The following is an 18,908-nucleotide window of genomic DNA, read 5'->3' on the forward strand; positions in this document are numbered from 1 at the left end:
ACCTGCTTAGTATTTGAATGTATCATGGATGTGAGACACAGCTCTTCAAAGCCGATAAAAATGAATTAAAAAACTCATTTAAACTCAGGATTAAACAGGATTTTTTGACCACGTAAGCGAAATTTACACGCTAATAAAGAAGCAGAAGTATTTATTTTTTAAATATAGAGCTGTTATATGTGAAACACACACAAAGCCGACTTTGAAACCTTTCATTTTCACAAACAGAAACCAAAAAGTCCTGTGAATTATTTCTTCAAAAGGCAGCCGGGGTCTCGATCTGTGTGACTTTTTCCACGGAAACCCGCTGGCTTGACATTCGCAACGTTCATGTGGAGACGGTGAAGGTGCTTATTACCAGTGTGTGGTTCGTCTTTCATCTCCGCGGCGTCTCTTAGCAAAACAATAACTGGGCCCTCCCTTCCTTTGAAGTCACCAGGTGGGGGCAGCGGTGCAGATATGAGGTGAACAGATGACTCGTTGGGGGAGGAGGAGGAAGAGGAGGAGGAGTTCATGTATTGTGCGGCTGGTCTGTCAATACATATGATAAAACTGATGTCAGCACATGCAAAAGAGCCAGACAGGATGTGTGTGTGTGGGGCTTCGTTTACATTTTAATGGGAAAAAGAACGGTGGTGACAGATAAAGCCATTGAGAGGAAATGGGGAAAAAACCAAAAGGAGACAATCCTGAAGAGACATTTTCAGCTTCCAGACCTTTTGGAGACCAATCTTCTCAGAGACACGTCAGGGCTTCACACAACCTGAAAAAAACAAACTGCTGAGAATATTAAGACAAATTAGTTTGAAGTCACTCGGATGGAACAGTTAACAAATTTCATGAGAATTCAGTGAGACTTTTTACGATCCCACCAGTGTTGCCAGATGGAAAATACAGAAATATCGTACTGTGACTTTTAAATGATTGTATTTTGACAAAATTATCGTACACACTTAAAACAACTTGTGAAAGTGCCAGAATAGTACATTTAGTAGCAAAATTATTTACTATTTATATTTATTTAAAATTAACACTGTCATTTGAAGATTGGTCACAACAAGGTTTGCGACGTGTTTCAATACTACGGCCAAATGATTGTACGTTTGGCCTTTTTTTTAGAAAGTCAACGCTGGCAACACTGGATCACACCCACTTTTGTCAAAAAAAAGGAGAAAAAAACAATATCAACCGTTATGATATGTTCACATTTATTGTGCAGTGACTTTTATATACATTACATTTTTATACACCTAATGTACATGAACAGAAATAAATTAATCTGCTAATGTTTCTTGAATGTTTCGTCTGGCTTTAGTGCTGCCACTGACTGGAGGAGGAGAAAAAAAAAAGAAAAAAGCACAATAATAATTATAATTTCAACTGACAACTGACGTGAGTGACGTGTTATATATATATATATTTATCTATACGAGTCAATGTAGTTTTTTTTTTTATTAGTGTTCTCATTTATACACATGTAAAGAGGCAGTTGGGAAGAGTTTTAGTTTTATAACTAAACTACAGGAATCTATGATTTAACACAGTCATTTACAATCGTTATTTTTCTTGTACGTAAATCTTTGGATTGAGACTACACTTTTTTCCCCCCGTTGGTCGCACTGGTGCGCCTAACATTCCTGTCCAGGAAGCCTGTGTTCTCCGCACTTATTCGAACTCCCAATCATGGATTATGACGTGAGAAGGGGGGCGGGGTCTTTGACTCTTGATTGGCAGATATTCCTGTACACAGCTTCCAGCGTGTGAGCAGCAGTCATGAGAAGCGCGACCAAACAAGACAGAAATAGTAATTCAAGATTAATAGACTTACAGGTGTAGTGTAGTCTACACGATACGCAGCTTTTTGACGTATAACCGCTGATAAATGCCGTTTTTCAAGAGAACTTTTTGCAAATAATGACGTTGGTCATTCATTCGATTATGACGTGTTCTGAGAAACCCACGCCACATTGAGTGGGTTTTCAATTTTTTCGCGACTGGAGTAGAGTGGGCGGAGCTCCATAGACTTGACTTGTACCACTACAAGCACAGCACGCTTTTGCTAAAATTATAATCATAGAATCAAGATAAAGTGAAGGGAAAGCGAGCAACTGGACCCCAAATTTATAGTCAATTTAGAGGAGAATGAGGGGCCGTCCACACGGAAACGGGTTTAGGTGAATATGCAAACTTTTATTTGTCCGAGAGGTGTTTTTCCATCCACACGAAGACGACGCCTCCCAGAGTGGGAAAATCTCAAAACGGAAACATCGTAACATCGTATGAGGAATTAATTCGCTAAAATAATTAAGTTGTTAAAAAAAAAACAGTAAAAGTTTCATTTGCAGCTATTTTTAGTGTCTTTTCAAAACATCTTACTAACTGCTTCTTTAATATGACTATAACTATTGTGCTACAGACAGAATTGATCACAGAGACATAGATAAAGTACAACTCGCCTAATGAATGCATTTCGTCTTTATAAAAAAGTAACTCTAACAAGCTAGTAACGTGTAAATCTTCTCAAGTCTTTTACATTGCTCTGTGAAACGATAAAAAATACATTAACCGAAGCGGCCGGGGTGGGGGGTGGGCCCCCACACACATAAAAATGTGGCTGAGGGGGCAAAAAAAAAAAATACTAATAAAAATAAAAATGTGCACCACTGCATAAAGAAATCATCTCTAGTTTTGTCATATACACAAACCGCTCTCGTGTTTTCAGCGACAGGAAGTCTAAATCTCTACTGCTAACTTGTGATAAACACCGACTCTAACTAGAGTGACATGCCTATGTAAACATCAAACAACACGTGGACTTCCAGCCTCCTCCGACCACACGCACAGATAATTTACAGGATACATTGATGAGTCTCAAGCAGCCACAACTCTATGCTATGAAAACATGCAGCCTGTGGTGAGTCTCTACAGTACTATTCAGTCATTTTGTTGTGGGAAAACCCAGAGTTTTTTTTAATCAATAATTAACAAGGAGGATGATTTTTTTTTTCCCACATGGCTCTGCTGTTCCAGTGGCCACACACTCAAACCATACCATACCATAGCATACGGGAACATCTGATTATTGCACACTAGCACTGAACTTGCAAATGTTCATGCAGAAACGTGATGAGGAACACACTCAACGCTCAAATCAGGTGGTCGCTCGCTACGTGACAGACAGACGTAGGGCGTTTCTTTGGAAGACTAAAATACATTGTTTGGGGACGTTTTAAGACTACGTGGCAAACAACTACTGAGGCGCCTGCGGCACTTCTGTTACGACCTACGGCAGCAGAGAGAGAGGTGCAGTGATGTTTTAGAAAATACAGTGTTAAGATACTTGACACTATACGACTGTGGCTGTATTACAGTAGCTTCTGTAGACAGTAGAAAAGGAGTGTCAGAGATGATCATTGCACGAAGGAGGAAACAGGAAACACGACCGGTGGCCTTTGCACATAAGCGGCGACGCAAACACGCGCACAAGTTTGACTACAACCGGTTCACTTTGATGCTTGACTTTAAGGATAAAGATCACGAGAATTGAAAGTTTGAGGCCATTTCTATTGATCATGAACTGGTGTTAAGTCAAAAAGAAAAGAAAACCTGGAAACAGTCAACGCCAAACTTCATGCAACCTATGCTTCATCATCTTTTTTTGTCTTAATCATTTTGTCTGCCAAAACTTAAATTTTGACACGTGTTCCTTTGCTACGTCTTAAATACACAGTGTTAAACTAATTAGTTACGTTCTTCACCTTAAGTCCATAAACGTCCGCCTCAGGTTATTCATTTTTGGCACCATGAAAGCAGACAATCCAAGTAATTATGCTTTAATTCCGATATCCTGGCCTAAAACTTAAAAAAATGTCACTACTTAACATAATGATCCATTTTCCTCCATTTGGCATAGAAGTAGTTATCCTGGTTTTCCAGCAGGTGGCAGTGCTTTTGTGTTTATTATGTTAAGGCCTGAACATGAAATATAATTATTCAAAAGTGATTGCATTACTGGCATTTGAAGGATTAAAAACGTCTAAATGATGGATTAAATTATTAAATCAAATATAGAAGTGGCAATGTTTCTGATGTGAAAGCTCATATTGACTGTGTACAGGTTTAAAAAAAAAAAATATGAATCACACACAAGGATAAAGAAAATGTGCAAAGGCCTTAATTCCATGAGACCTATCCACCTCTTTTTCAATGGCATGTAAAACTATACTACATCTACATTCAACATTCAACGCATTGTTTCTGTTAAAACACAAAAATAGTTAAGACTCTGAAAGAATCCCAGCAGAGTAACTAAAATGATGCCTGGGGTTTGTTTGTTGTTGCTGTTTTTTTCAGTCACACACACATTTGCCCCTGAAACAAATCCACATTCTAGACTACCCACTAGACAAGTGAAAGGGGTCATAAGGCGAAAGTGTGGCAGAAGGAGGAGGAGATGTGAAAGTGAAGAGGGGGCTTTTATAGTGATGGACCCTGTGAGGAACTGGACCTTGCATCGTCTTCTCTCCGACTCAGGGGGATTGAGGACCCGACCTGTAGCTCTTGAAGCTGCCCAGCAGACTCTGAACCCCCTTCTTGACACGCCGAGCCACTGAGTCGGCAGGAGGCGTGGGCAGGCAGGAGGCCAGGCTGGGTGGACGTGCATCCAAACATTTCTGGTAGCGGAGCTAAAAAGAAAAGGAGACACAAAAAGAGCATGAATGGTGTTTTGCAAACACTTGACTTAACACTTAAGTGCAGGGCTGCAACTAGAATTTGATTACTACAGTAATCGTCAACTATTTTGATAATCACTTCATCAGTTTGAGTTTAAGTGTTTTCTGATTATACAGCTTTTAAATTGTGAAAATGTTCTGGTTTCTTTGCTCCATATAGTTCCACATCCAAACAAGTGTGATTCAAATTGCTGCTAGCTTTAGCTATTCTAGGAGAGAATGACGTGAAAATCTGACAGCACCAATTTATCAACCCTGTTCAAACCTTAAATTAACATCCATTTTTAGATATAATAAAAGAACATAAATGAAGTAGAGCTATTCGATTAATAAGTCAATTAGTTTCCCAATTAATCAATTAGCTGTGGTCCTTGAAATGCTGAAAAATATTGATCTGTGTTGTACGAAATTATGTTCTCAAATGTCTTGTTCTCAAAATATTCACAATTAGGGCCAAAAAAATATCATAGAGCTAATTTTAATTGTTAAAAAAACTCAAACTGAAAGTGGTGATAATTCGTTTGAGTTGTGAAGCGATTCCTTAATTAAGCGATTCCTTAATTAATCGTTTCAGCCCTAAAGCTAAAGCAATTTGTCCTCAGGATGTCGTCTTTGTATGTTGTTGAAGGTTGTGACAAAGTATTGTTCGGAAAATGTTCTGGGAACCTTTAGAGAACGTTCTCTAAACGGAGAACCTTGGGGGAACATTCCCTCAAGCAAAAGGTAACGTTCCTAGATCATTCTGGGAACCAAAATTAGCTGAAACTGTATTTTATATTACAGTAGCATGTATTCAACACGCAGCTGTGCCAGGTCCATGTTGTCACAGGAGATGCATCCAGGACACATGTTAATTCCTCATGGAAACTGTGTCAAGTCCATAAAAATGTAGTAAAATGAATCATACAACAAACAGGATACACAGGATCAATGGGCACAGATTGTAGAGAAAATCTACACAAATCTACAACTACAGGAAGCTCAGTTTGAAGAAAAATTGATAAAATGGACAATATTCCAAGACAAGAACAGCAATGCAGACCACAGAAAAGATAGTTGATTGAGTAGAAACATGGACAGATTGCTATTGTTTTTGTAATTATTTTTTATATGTTGGTTTTACAACTGGTAAAGGGAAAACATTCAATAAAAACTTAAGTCTCAAAAAAAAAAAAAAGGAATGCTGTGACTCACCATGCAGGCCGCCTGCACAGCCTCACTCAGACTGGCAGCGTTGGGCTCACACCAGAACATGTGACAGGTGAAGTCTCGCGGGCCCTCGGCCATGATGAACGCGAAGGAGTGGACGTCCTTGCCCACACCCATAAAAGACAGGAAACGCACCCTGCACTCGTACAGCACGTCCTCATCCTGGACATGGACAAGAAAATGACAGTTAATTATGTCATGAAAGTGGATTATTGGTCAAGTACAACAGATTAAAAAAAGGCTTTTAATGCAACTCTGAAAACTGAAAAAAAACTGCTGTAATGATGACGTATTTAGCCAACTTTGTGTGGGTTAGTGTCGTTAAAATTCTCCTCCATCCTCCTTCCATCACCTCATGAAACACTTTGGAGAGAGAGGGCATTTATTCCCATGTGCAACACCTAATTTGTCTAAAGATATAGATGTATACATTCTGAAAACAGCCCCACCAACACCCTAAATTAAGGATAATTCCAAACATATCATTTCTCATTTGTAGCACTGTCCAAATTGTCAAAACAGTTCTTGCCATTAATTTAAAAATATTTAATGCACTTTTATTGGACAAAACTCTTTAAATGGCTTTGATAATTCTTCTATTAATGCATAGAAGTTCCATCTCTAGGGAATGATTGCTTGGACTTTAAGATGCCATGAAACTTGAGTATCCAAATTTAAATGTTTCCTTTAAATTATGACTTTACTCCACATAAAAGTAACAATTTAAAAAAAGCCCTTTTACAGGGATGATCATAAATTTAGGGAACTTGAGAGTTGCTGAACTTCAGTAAGAAGTCACAGAAAAGGTGTAAATAAAGTGTTTTCACTGAGAGTTAATGGTGCAATCTCTGCTGTGCGATATGATTCTAAGTGTGCCCCAATTTTAAATCTTCACACCGCATTTATTGTCGCTTACCTGTCTTGAAAGTATTGTGAGAGTGGCTGGTGCAACATTCACAGAGACTGGTGTCCAATCATTTTTGTCTTTGCCTTTAATTTCCACCTCCAGAGCGTCATTAATGACATCCATACCTGAGAAACAGAAAAACACAGAGTTTGGAATCAAAGTGCCTGGAATCAAATATATTTATAATAATATAATTAATATTAATCTTTTTTTTAACTGCTTTCTTACCAACGGGCTTCACCACATTTTTACAACCAAGGTAGTAAACACTGAAGTGCTGGAAGAGTTCATTTTTAGGTACAGGGAACTCTGTTAGGAAACAAAAAGAGACATTAGATTATCTTTCCACAAGCTATGATGACATTAAATTAAAGCCCGTTAACAGTACCTTGAATAGGGATGACTGTATCTCGGTCAGAGCCGAATCTGCCGAACCCTGGCTTAGTTGCTTTTCTCTCCATCATTATCTAAAAAAGTTGAAGTTTCAAGTTAGAAATCCATGGCTGATGATGCCCGAGCCCTGTCCCTGTGTACCAAATTCATTACGAAACAAAATTAAATCCAAATCGCGGCTGACCTTTGAACACATCTCATGTAAGCTGGTGGCGATGTTCTTGGCAGGCGAGTCACAACGGAAAACATGACACTTCAGAACTTGGGTCAAGTTGTCTCGAGCCACATATGCAAAATCCCTGCAGGTGAAATTAGATGGGAAAGGTCAGAGTCACATATTGAATTATTAATACAACAAAAAAAAAAAAGTGTGACGCTACTTTTAACAAATACACACACACACACACACACACACACACACACACACACACCACTGCAAATATAGAAATCACAAAAATAATCAATTGGCAGAAGTAAGTGAAATATACCTTTCCCTGTTCATGATGGAAAATGCAGCATGAAAGAAAAGACATGATGGTTAGTTGCAGGATTACAGGTAAAACACAAAAACAGGACACATCAGGAGTGTTATTATTTTTGTGTGTAATCCTAACGATAATCCAGCAGAGGGCAGCACTGCCCTGACATTCAGTATCTTCAGGAAAGTAAAGCAGGAGGCTGTCGATTATTTAAAATAGGAATAAATATTTAAATGCAGATTAAGAGACAGAGAATTCAGAGAGGGCTGTTTGTCAGGAGGAAAAAATACCTTGACTGAGGGCAAAATAAACCTCTTAAGGTAAATATTTAATGCTCCAATAAAATGAAAATGTGAACTATAAATTAAAGAAAAAGAGTACTAACACACAAGGGCCGCAATAATTGACTGATTAATCCACCACTACAGTTAAATACAAATATGTTCCAGTTTATTCGCTCCTCTTTGGACAAAATAAGTCAATGGAGAATGTTGACATTTCAAAGTTTAGGGAAACACGATTAAATATTGTTTTTGACATCCCATAGACAAAACTACTTATCAATTATCAACAAAATAACAAACAGGTTCACTGAATAATGTAATTAATACTTAGTTGCAGCCCTATATCACACAACAAATACAACTACATGATAGTTTCAAGTAGTTTCCTTTAAAGATACAGTGTGTTAAATGTGACATTATAATTTTCTAAATAAACCTACCATCACCTGATTATATAATTGTTGTTTTTCATTAGCCATTTCTGATCACCATGTTTAAACAAAGTGCGTCAATCTTCCGTCTCCACGACGGATCTACTGGATACTGACCTGCCGTTGTCTCTGCCTACACCCCAAACACGGATACTGCCGATGGGCTGAGTGTGAAGCAGAGTTTGGCCCAGCGGGTCGATCAAGTTCATCGTGTCATTCTCCAAAACCATCAGCATGTCCTTCCCCTGTCACAACACACGCACATTCTTACTAAGAGCAGCTTCACTTATAAACTGTGCTGCTGCTGTCAACTTCAGGAGTTAAAGGGTGGTTGTGTACAACCATTAAATACAGAGACACTTGTTTAAACTTGTGCTTTGACTATTGTATCCGCAGTCGACATGTTCACCACAATAAAGCAGCAACAACGACGACGACGACACTGTGACTTCACAGAAAAAGCTCCTGCAATGACTGAAGCTGTATTCTGTAGGAACATGCATGAGCTCCATCAAGTGGTAAATGGGGATATTACAAGCAAGACAGTATTAAAAACAGTCTATGCAACTGAACAGAGTAAAAAGTGTCTTTGTTAGGGACATTGTTCTATGAAAGAAACCCGATTTTGGGCAGAAACAAGTAAGTAGACGTCCAAACATTGTGTTTTTGGAGAGACTTTCTGGTCAGTGGTTGTGTAGCTCTGTGTAGCAGGCAAGACAACAACTTTGACAGATGACACTGCCTCTAGAAAACATCTGCTAACATCCTGTCGTTACTGTAGATCCTAGACCGTTTGTGATTTTTGAAATTCAAAAACTATGGACTAGCGATTTTTCCAGGGTGTGACCCCGCCTTTCGCCCATGTCAGCTGGGATTGGCACAGCACCCCTGCAACCCTCATCGAAAAGTGATAGTTATTTTGGAAAAATGGAGTGTAGAATCCTCTCACCTCTCCCCAGATACCAGCAGCGTCATGGAGGTTGTGTTTGTGATAGGAGAGCTGCCTGATGCAGTTGTTGACAGCAATGCTGCTCTTGCCGGGTGCCATGTCCTCCTCGGACATCTCGACCCATCCCAGTGAACGCACCGCAAAACACTGGGGGGAAATAATAATAAAAGAAAAAAAGATGCAACACGTTAGGACAAAGCAGGACTGCACAGAGAAGGCGAAGAGACATTAAGTTACTGTAGGAGAAGATTAGAGGTTCAGGCCTCATCTTCATCTCTCGTTTGTTTGAGTAAACTAAGCAAAACTTCAGCTTCCACATAAACTATTAATACCACCTGCAATTACAGCCCGCTCAGCTGTACGTTTAAGTGTGAGAGTTCTGAAATATTATGGAACAGATTCACATTCTTACCCTGGAAAAAAGGCACTTTTAACATTCAGTATGCTCAGAAAATGCAAGAACACTGATTTACCTTAGTTTCTATATCGGTGGAGAGTGGAGTGAACTTCTCATCTTCCTCGGACTGGGCGCAATTGTAGCTACGGCAAGAAGAGTAGAAAATTCAGTAACGTTAAGTCAGTGAACTATCAGCCACTAACAACTCATCAAAACTGCTTGAACAGCACGTACTTCAGGTTGATGGATGCATAGCGTAGAGTTGCTCCTTCAAACTCTTTTAGACTTTGATCAGACATAACTTCTGCCTCCTCCTCCTCCTGAAATCAAAAAGAATATAAATTCCAGGGACAGAATTAAGTTGTAATTTCACAAGAAAATCAGCTACAACCTGTGTCAAGATGAGGAGCATGGCCACATATTGTTCAATTATAGTTTGGTTTAGGCTTCACAACGAAATAAAACGCCTACATTATCAGCTGATTTTGGCTGGCGTACAGATAAAGAAATCTAGAGCTTTCATCTTTGAAGGAATGAAAACAGGACTGGGTGATAAGTGCAAAAATGTTATCATGATAAAAATGTTTAAAATCTGTCGACATAGACAATCATGTTGATGAGTCGAATATTTAAAGTTTTACTCCTGAGGAATGTTAAAGAAAGCAATTAAATGTAGACTTAAACTTTTTAATATACAGTAACTGCAAATATAAGTGTGTTTGCACAGCGGGTAAATATGATATTGGAACTTTAGTAATGTTGATATTGATGGAAATTATACAAATTTGAGAAATGTACCAATAATTAATATAAGTTAACATAAATTAATAACACCTGTGCAGTCACTTATTTTCCATTGTGTGACCTAGAAAAACATTTGCCTGAAAGTACTTTTAGGTTTCATGTAATCAAAAGTTAAAGTTCCTTCTAAAAATGGGGTTGAGTGTATGTAACAATGCTAACTGTTGGCACGTGCATGTATTCTGCCATAAAGGTTAGCATGAAGCTAACATATTGACAGTGTTTTCCGAGCATGTTTTTGTATGCTTAGTTTCACAGTGTTTTTTGGGTAAAGTTTTAAAACGGAACTTCCGAAGCAGAGTAGCAAGGGCAGAATAATTTTTATTTTGAAGACTTACTTTCCACAGGTCTTCACCAGCTGCTTCATCTGTGCCGGAGAGGTGAGCCCAGGATTCCTGGAAAATGGAACAGAAGTAATTACTATCATGATAATAACAGTCTGTGTCTGTGGACGAGAAAAAACATAAGTGTTGAAACTCACCTCGGGTTCGTCACAGGGAGTGGTCTCCAGGGACATACTGGAGGACATCATGGAGTCGCCGACTTTACCGAGGGGAGAGGGAGGTTCCCACTGGGTGGTGCCTGTGGGGATGTGCCAGTAGTACGTGCCAGATGTATCTCGCACCCTCATCCATCCTGAGGGCAGGTCTGTGTCCGTCTCAAAAGCACTGGAGTCCCAGAAGGACTCTGAAGGAAAGGGAGTAAATGAAAAACCACATGTTAAGTGTTGAATGTGTGGTGGAAGAAATTAAAGTTATTAATATAATTTTCTTTATAATTTAACAACTCTTTTGAAGCCTAACTTTATAACTGCACTCTTAGTGACTCAGGCTCCATTTTAGATTGAAATCTAAAGGACAGTGTTTCAGTCTCGACAGGCAGAACCAAAGACATTTATCAGATCATCAGATGTGAAAGAAAATGTCAATTGACTATATGCATGGTCATCAAGCTGTCAGCCAAAGACGTAGAGATGTTCTACAGTCAGTGTCTTAGTATTTAGCAGAGGCTGTGCACAGAAGGATGCTCTGCTTTTGTCCCCTCATGATGGTGAAATTTCATTTTAGGCCATGTTGAATCCCTGAAGAACTACTGAAACAACTACTAAAAGACAATGCAAGTGTTTATCAATTGATAACAGAAGTTTTAATCACTCACATTCCCTTAGCGACAACTGACTCGGAATTAAAGGAGCGGAAGTTATTGTATTTTATTGAAGCGGAAGTTGTAAGTGACACTGACAAAGCCTTGTTTCCCCCCTCCCCCAACTTACTGAATCTCCACAAAACTGGAAACATGGATGTAGATTTATTCTGATCTATACCTAATCCAGATCAGGTTCTTCACTACATACTACAACATAACCAGGGTAATTTAACAATAGACAGCTGATAAGATAGATTTTACAAATTAAAGTAGTAAAAGACACCGCACTTGACTGTATACAGCTGCTATACATGACATTGTATAGTATATATACACACACAACTATAAAATTGACCGACCACATTGGTGTCATGGACCAATGTGGTCGGTCAATTTTATGAAAATGCTTGATACCAAAATGCTTGGCTGAATCCAAAATCATCACTGCACAAGAAAAGGGAAAGGAAAGTGTTTCCAATCCATAAGTGTATCCACCACTGCACTAATTAGTTCTCAGAGTCTTTTAAGTCCAAGCAAAACTTATTGTATTGTAACTGAAAGTACCCTATCCCAATCAATATCGAGTTGAATAGAACCGTGTCAGAAAATCATTGGCAACTCTTCTTTCTCTTTAGCTGCTTCTTCAACACCGTCACAGCCCAATTTTCATCAAGTCTCTTGAGTGAGTTCCGTGAGGTCTGTCCAGGTTCTCACGGAGGAGGAAGAGCTACATACGCGCTCCTTTAGACTGCGACAAAACAAATGTTTGATTGTAGATTGTCTTAAGAAGGAGAGAGAGAGACAATTTTCACAGCCGACGTCACGCACATCCTGAGGACCAGGTTCACACTGGATGAGGAACATCTCACTTTTGATTTAATAACATGTTAACTGATGGGAGCCTCCACACTGGAAATAGATTTCTTGCCTATTTTCCACACGAGCCACGCACTCACAGCAAAAATAGACAGTGAAAACAATCTTTCAGCACAGTTTTAGCATCTCTATCTGTCACATATGTCATCACGACAACACCTTCTGTTCCTGTTTTGAGGTCAAAGCACATTGCATTTTAATTTTTACTTCATTCTATTTGTTTTGGGGGGTTCTAACAATACTTTATTGTGAAAAATGTGCAGGACCCACTAACAGATGCGCTATGTATTAAGAGTAATTGAAAAGTGTAAATCTGAGTCTGCACAGCATGTGTAGAGTAGACTTTTTCCCTGTGTGAACGATTTAGTGTAAACCCAAAGTTTAAGTATAAAGCACAGGTTCCTGTATGAATTTTTCTTCTCTGTTCAACCTAGAAATGTCAAAGCCTTTTATAATATATCACAAGGGAATTTAAAAAGTACCAAACCATAACAAGGCTCTGCAGCAGACTGGATGTTTAGAAACCCACTGGGCCTGACACTCATAGTAGCACATTTTATTTGAATACAGCATTTTTCTTCTTTCTTTTTTTTTTAGCTTTACATATATATATATATATTTTTAATATATTATGAATAGTCATGGTAATTGATTGACTTGCAAGCAAATACTCATGCCCATCCTAAGTTGATAGCAAGTTAATTTCTCTGTGTTTCCCCCAGTGGTTAGATCGTTCTTTTACTTTGCTTTATACATCTTAGAATGACATTAGTGGTAGATTACTATCAGCTCTGATCAGTTAGTAATATGATGACTGCTGACTGGTCCTTGTAATCAAAAAGCTTGGTAATCTCTAGTATTACGCATATTCCTCTGTTGGCAGCAGTTACACCAGAGTGCAATATGCTACACCGTGAATCTGGAGCATCCTTAGGTGCTTTTTAGTCCTGTATAAGGCTGTAAAAAAAATAAATGTGAAGCCTGAACACATCAAGCCCTGTGCACTGTTCAGTGTTTACCTTTGTTGCCATTTGGAGAGCTGTCGGCCGTGTTATGCTGAGACACTGCAGGCCAGCTGGTCTCCTCCTCACTGGGTGTCCCGTTCATGTTGGTGAAGAGGAGGCAGGCATTTCCCCCACCAACACTGCCCTCCATCTGAGACTCCACATTACTCTGTTCCTCCACCACAGACTCATCTTCAGGATCACCTGTTGTCTCCTCGTCTTCCTCTGATTTATTTTCCTTCTCTTTACCATCCTCTTCTCTCTCTCCATCTTTTTCCTCTGTGGACTCCAGAGTGTCGATGAGGAGTGGCTCATTAAGGATGTTCTTGGACTCCTCCTGACTGAGAGCAGGGGTCATTGCTATTTTGGGAGGCTTGTTCTGCTCCTCGTTTCCCTGTTGTTCTTCCTGAGTGGTGTTAAGATGAGGGAAATCTTCCTTGTTCCCATTCTGGCTTATATTGCAGTTGTGGTCCTGGTCCTGGTGGTTCTCAGCTACTTTCCGCAGCTGGTTCTGGCCTTCTTTGACCCATTTGGCATTGTTACCAGTGGACTCCTGATCACACCAGTGGCTGCTGCTGTCATTCAGCTTGTTCTTTAGCTCTTCATCTTGCTTCTGTTTACTCACAACATATGGCACATCATCATCATCATCATGGCCACCCATGGTAACTTTCCATGCAACTGTTCTGGTTGGGGAAGAGGTGAAGAGATATCAGTTAATCACAATTTATTTACAAAGCACTTTTCCTACAGAGTCCTTAAGGGCTAACATTTAACTGATACAAACAGTGTTTGGTTGTAAATGATGCAAAAACAGTGACATACAAACCACTACATCAATTTATATGACCTATGAACTGATCCGTTTTGCACCTTATGATGTTACAAACTCTTTAAATTAAGCTGTTGTGCTGTTTTTCCTCACTGTGTCTTCAAAACGTCCTCTCTGCTTGCAAATACCTTGCAATACTCTCGACACAACTTTTAACAAACTGTCATGTTACCCAACTTCCCATGTCCAAATTTAGCTCAGTGATTCCCAAAGACTGGATCAGGACACAAAAAAATTGTTTTTGGGTCTCGAAAAAGATTTGTGTTAAATTGTACACTTGAGTTAAAATGAAGAACAGCGTTAGTTAGTTGCTATGTATATACAAGTACATATTTTCTCTTGCCACAATTTATACTATGATTTTGGTCACGATCATTTGCACTGTCTTAAAAAAGTGGGTGAATGTTTGGGAAACACTGATTTAGCTGAAGCTCTTTAAACATTAAAATAACAGAAATGCTGTTTTAATTTGTCATCGTATTAAGCCAAAAGCTACATTTTTTATTAGTGTTGTTTCCATAATATAGTACCACTTTGTATTTACAATATGAAACGGTTACATTATATATTACACCTAAAGGTGTTTTTGTCTAGCCGCTTCAGTAAATACAATGACAAGGTGGTAGTTCATAAATATATACATCTGAAATATCCATTTGAAGATAGGCAGTGATGGATTTGTCTTAGTGATATATATTTATATAACACAAAGCTATATATAAAGCTACCACACTGAACAAAACAAACCCTCAGAGCCTGCACCCATGGTAACTTTCCATGCAAATGCTCTGAGGGAGGCTGAGGTTTTTGAGCATTACTGCTAGCAGCAAAGCTAGCAGGCTACAGATGAAAAACGCATTCATTCGAGGGTTTGTAAAACCCTCGAAAGTAATGTGACAATGTGTAACAGTTCCTGCTGAAAGTATAATGAGAAGCGTTACCAATACATGCTAAAATTCAACTCTCAATTCAGAACGCTAAAGCAACTAGCAACATTACAGCCTGGAGACTGAAGTTTGATTGTTATTCGTCTATTCCGGGTCGCCCATGACTGACACCACTTTCACTGTAGGATTTGTTGCAGCAATGTGAAACGCACTTCGGCAGATTCACCTTCCACTTGCTATCACGACCCTTTTCTCATCCGATTTTCCGGTCAATATCGACCACGTTGTCTCATTTTACATTCAACCACATGGTTTATCCATTCAAATCCATATTAGACCGAACTACGCGGTAATAACAGTGATATTCATCAGATGCCACCGTCACCACAGCTGGAAATAACGGGCATCGTCCGCCATCTCTGCCGTCGTCATTTTGGCTAGGCTAATGTTAGCTTCAAACATGGAAATGGAAAAAACGAGCACGGCGGCTGCGATTTGTCAAGTTTATGCTGTTAATTGTTTTAGAGACTTACCAGCGCCTCCAAAAACCCGTTGTCGAAATACCGTGCGAGCTAACTACATATTTCCATGAACCATGAAAGCCCTCTGCTTCTCTCCGTGTCTGCTTTCTGTCAGTGGGCTCGGCTGGTGAGTGAGGGCGAACCTGCGTCACAGAGTGACGTCACGGCCAGAGCCCACTACTGCGGCTGCCACTCAGGCGCGGAGTCCTTGAAACAACAATAATATTAATTATTACTATTATTATTATTATCATCATAATTATTATTATTAAAGCTGCCCACTGCATTGTGCGGACCCTTGCGCCCGCAGGGGCGTTGCTAGACATCGAGCTTCACTAAGGCACAGGCCCCCACAACTTGTCACCTTCTTTCTGGAAAGCATGCCTCTCCACCTCTCATCCTAAGCAACTCCAGCAAAGGAGAGAGAGTCTAATCCCTCTGGAGGACTTGGGATCCAGAGCCAAACGCTATGTGTTGAGGTGAGGCCAACTACAGTATATCTAGCCGGTATCTCTCAAACTCTTCCACAAGCTCCAGTCCCTTCCCCCCAAGAGAGGTGATGCTCCATGTCCCAAATGCCAGTTTTTTTTAATCAAGTATCTGCCACCTTGGTTTGCCAACCAATCCACATAGCACCAGACCCTTCACATTCCTCCTGTGGGTGTTGGGTCCACAGGGGGATGAGCCCATATATGTGGTTTGGGATTGGCCCAGCTGTGCCCCATGGGCGAAGGCCTGGCCACCAGGTGCTTACACACCCTTCGGGCTATAATTATTATTATTACATTATATTACATAACATTACATTACATGTCATTTAGCAGACACTTTTCTCTAAAGCGACTTACAAGGGAATTGAGTACAACCTGTCAGGGGTGGAGTTGAACTTGTGACCATGATGTCTTTGCACACAGGGGGTACCGCTCTAAACCACTGAGCCACCTCACCCCCATATTATTATTTTTTTTAAATCTTTCATCAAGATTATAACCATATTGTGCCCTTGATCAATCAGTTTTGACCTTACATTTTTGGATAATCACTGAACTGGATAATTTTTGATAATCACTGAGTTGAAAAAAGTGTGTCATTTGAGACTTGATGTCAAATGACATCAAGTGTGCATTTGGACTATCTGGGTATCTCATAGGACTACTGGAATTAAGCTAAGTATCACTTCTGTAGGTCTTTCTTATTTTGTTGCTATTTCAATAATTGCTATTGTATGTAGCTGGTTGCTTGACTTTTGTGACTTTTCACTTGTCTGTTTAATTAAGGTGAAAGTTTTGTAAAAGATATTTTGTCTGCTAGGTCAAAGAGAAAGTTGTTATTGTTGCTGCTTTGACCTAGTTTCTATTGAGCCATCACCATCACCAGGTGAGAAGTTTCACTGGCAAAGGGGAGTGGCCAACACAGCTGAGTAAGATTTAAACCAGACCCAAACCAGCATTTGTCAGTGTGCATTTGGACTATCTGGGTATCTCATAGGACTACTGGAATTAAGCTAAGTATCACTTCTGTAGGTCTTTCTTATTTTGTTGCTATTTCAATAATTGCTATTGTATGTAGCTGGTTGCTTGACTTTTGTGACTTTTCACTTGTCTGTTTAATTAAGGTGAAAGTTTTGTAAAAGATATTTTGTCTGCTAGGTCAAAGAGAAAGTTGTTATTGTTGCTGCTTTGACCTAGTTTCTATTGAGCCATCACCATCACCAGGTGAGAAGTTTCACTGGCAAAGGGGAGTGGCCAACACAGCTGTAACTAATCAGCCCCTAATCAGGGAGTGGCCACTCAGCTGCAACTAATCTTTTAAGAAGCAGCACTGACTTTGAAGCGGCAGCTTCAGCGGCAGACTCTTCAGACGAAGACTCAGGAAGACAAAGACAAAGGAGTCTAAACCGGAGTCTAACAAGGAGGCTAACGGGGCTAAGTACCTGTCTGCAAGTGTTTTCGACCTTTATTTTACCATATGTGCCTTTTTTCCATTCCTGTTCATGTCTCTTCTCATAGATACTACAAACCTCACAATCACTCACAGCATCACCGTAACCTGTCCTCACTTATCTATCCCACCCGCTCCACACACATCCAACACCTTGTCGCAGGGGGCCTGTGGAACTGCCAGTCAGCTACCCGCAAGACTGAGTTCATCTCCGGCTTTGCTACTGAGCAATGCCTGGACTTCCTTGCTCTCACTGAGACTTGGATAACACCCTCCAACACAGCCACCCCTGCAGCTCTCTCCTCCGCCCACTCCTTCTCCCACACACCCAGATCCACTGGAAGAGGTGGTGGGACAGGTCTGCTCATCAACCCCAACTGGACTTTCACTCTTTACCCACTGCCACACTTCTCTTCACAGTCGTTTGAATTTCATGCTGTAACTGTAACTCACCCAGTCAAACTAATCATTATTGTCATCTACCGTCCACCAGGCCCATTGGGACACTTCTTGGAGGAACTAGATGTCCTCCTCTCAAACGTCCCAGAAAATGGCCCACCACTTGTTCTTCTTGGTGACTTCAACATCCAGTCAGAGAAGTCATCCGATCTACTATTTCTACTTTCGTCTCTTTCTCTCTCACTTGCTCCTTCTCCACCAACTCACAAAGCTGGCAACCACCTTGACCTCATCTTCACCAGAAACTGCTCCACCTCCGACCTCACGGTAACTCCACTTCATGTCTCTGATCATTTCTTCATTTCCTACTCTCTCCCACTCTCCCAATCTGATGATCTCATCTCATCAGATACTGCACTTGTCCGTCGCAACATTCGCTCTCTCTCTCCCTCCTCTCTCTCCTCAACTGTTCTATCAGCACTTCCTTCAGCTGACTCCTTCTCCCTCATGCATCCCAACTCTGCCACAGACACATTCCTCTGTACTCTGTCCTCCTCTCTTGACTCTCTCTGTCCTCTTACTTCACGGCGGGTTCGTAAGTCCTCCCCAGCCCCGTGGTTGTCGGACTCAGTGCGTACTGAGAGAGCCACGATACGGGCAGCAGAAAGGAAATGGAGGAAATCAAAACTCCCTGACGACCTGCTTTCCTATCACTCTCT

At 40.2% G+C, this 18,908-nt stretch overlaps 1 protein-coding gene across 1 annotated transcript; it reads right to left on the reverse strand.

Annotated features, from left to right (window-relative positions):
• Nucleotides 1–1,186: 1,186 nt before the first annotated feature.
• apbb1 (amyloid beta (A4) precursor protein-binding, family B, member 1 (Fe65)) lies at nucleotides 1,187–16,016 on the reverse strand. Its single transcript, XM_058633472.1, has 14 exons — nucleotides 15,862–16,016; nucleotides 13,625–14,295; nucleotides 11,065–11,270; nucleotides 10,922–10,978; nucleotides 10,017–10,102; nucleotides 9,859–9,925; nucleotides 9,386–9,532; nucleotides 8,554–8,681; nucleotides 7,427–7,541; nucleotides 7,238–7,316; nucleotides 7,078–7,158; nucleotides 6,859–6,974; nucleotides 5,928–6,104; nucleotides 1,187–4,685 (listed from the first exon to the last, which is right to left on the reverse strand). Exons 2-14 carry the CDS (start codon nucleotides 14,271–14,273, stop codon nucleotides 4,530–4,532), a joined length of 2,064 nt encoding a protein of 687 aa, XP_058489455.1. The 5' UTR covers nucleotides 14,274–14,295; nucleotides 15,862–16,016; the 3' UTR covers nucleotides 1,187–4,529.
• Nucleotides 16,017–18,908: the final 2,892 nt, after the last annotated feature.

The sequence above is a fragment of the Solea solea genome, chromosome 7, assembly GCF_958295425.1.
Source record: "Solea solea chromosome 7, fSolSol10.1, whole genome shotgun sequence".
In the NCBI taxonomy this organism is placed as follows: Eukaryota; Metazoa; Chordata; class Actinopteri; order Pleuronectiformes; family Soleidae; genus Solea; species Solea solea.

Excerpts from the sequence above, each read along its gene's own strand:
- apbb1 (XM_058633472.1), bottom strand. The coding sequence starts at position 14,273 with ATGGGTGGCCATGATGATGATGATGATGTGCCATATGTTGTGAGTAAA. Across the intron at positions 10,103-10,921 it reads CTGGTGAAGACCTGTGGAAA|GAGGAGGAGGAGGCAGAAGT; the intron begins GTAAGTCTTCAA and ends TTTTGATTTCAG. Across the intron at positions 8,682-9,385 it reads CTGCTGGTATCTGGGGAGAG|GGGAAGGACATGCTGATGGT; the intron begins GTGAGAGGATTC and ends GTGTTGTGACAG.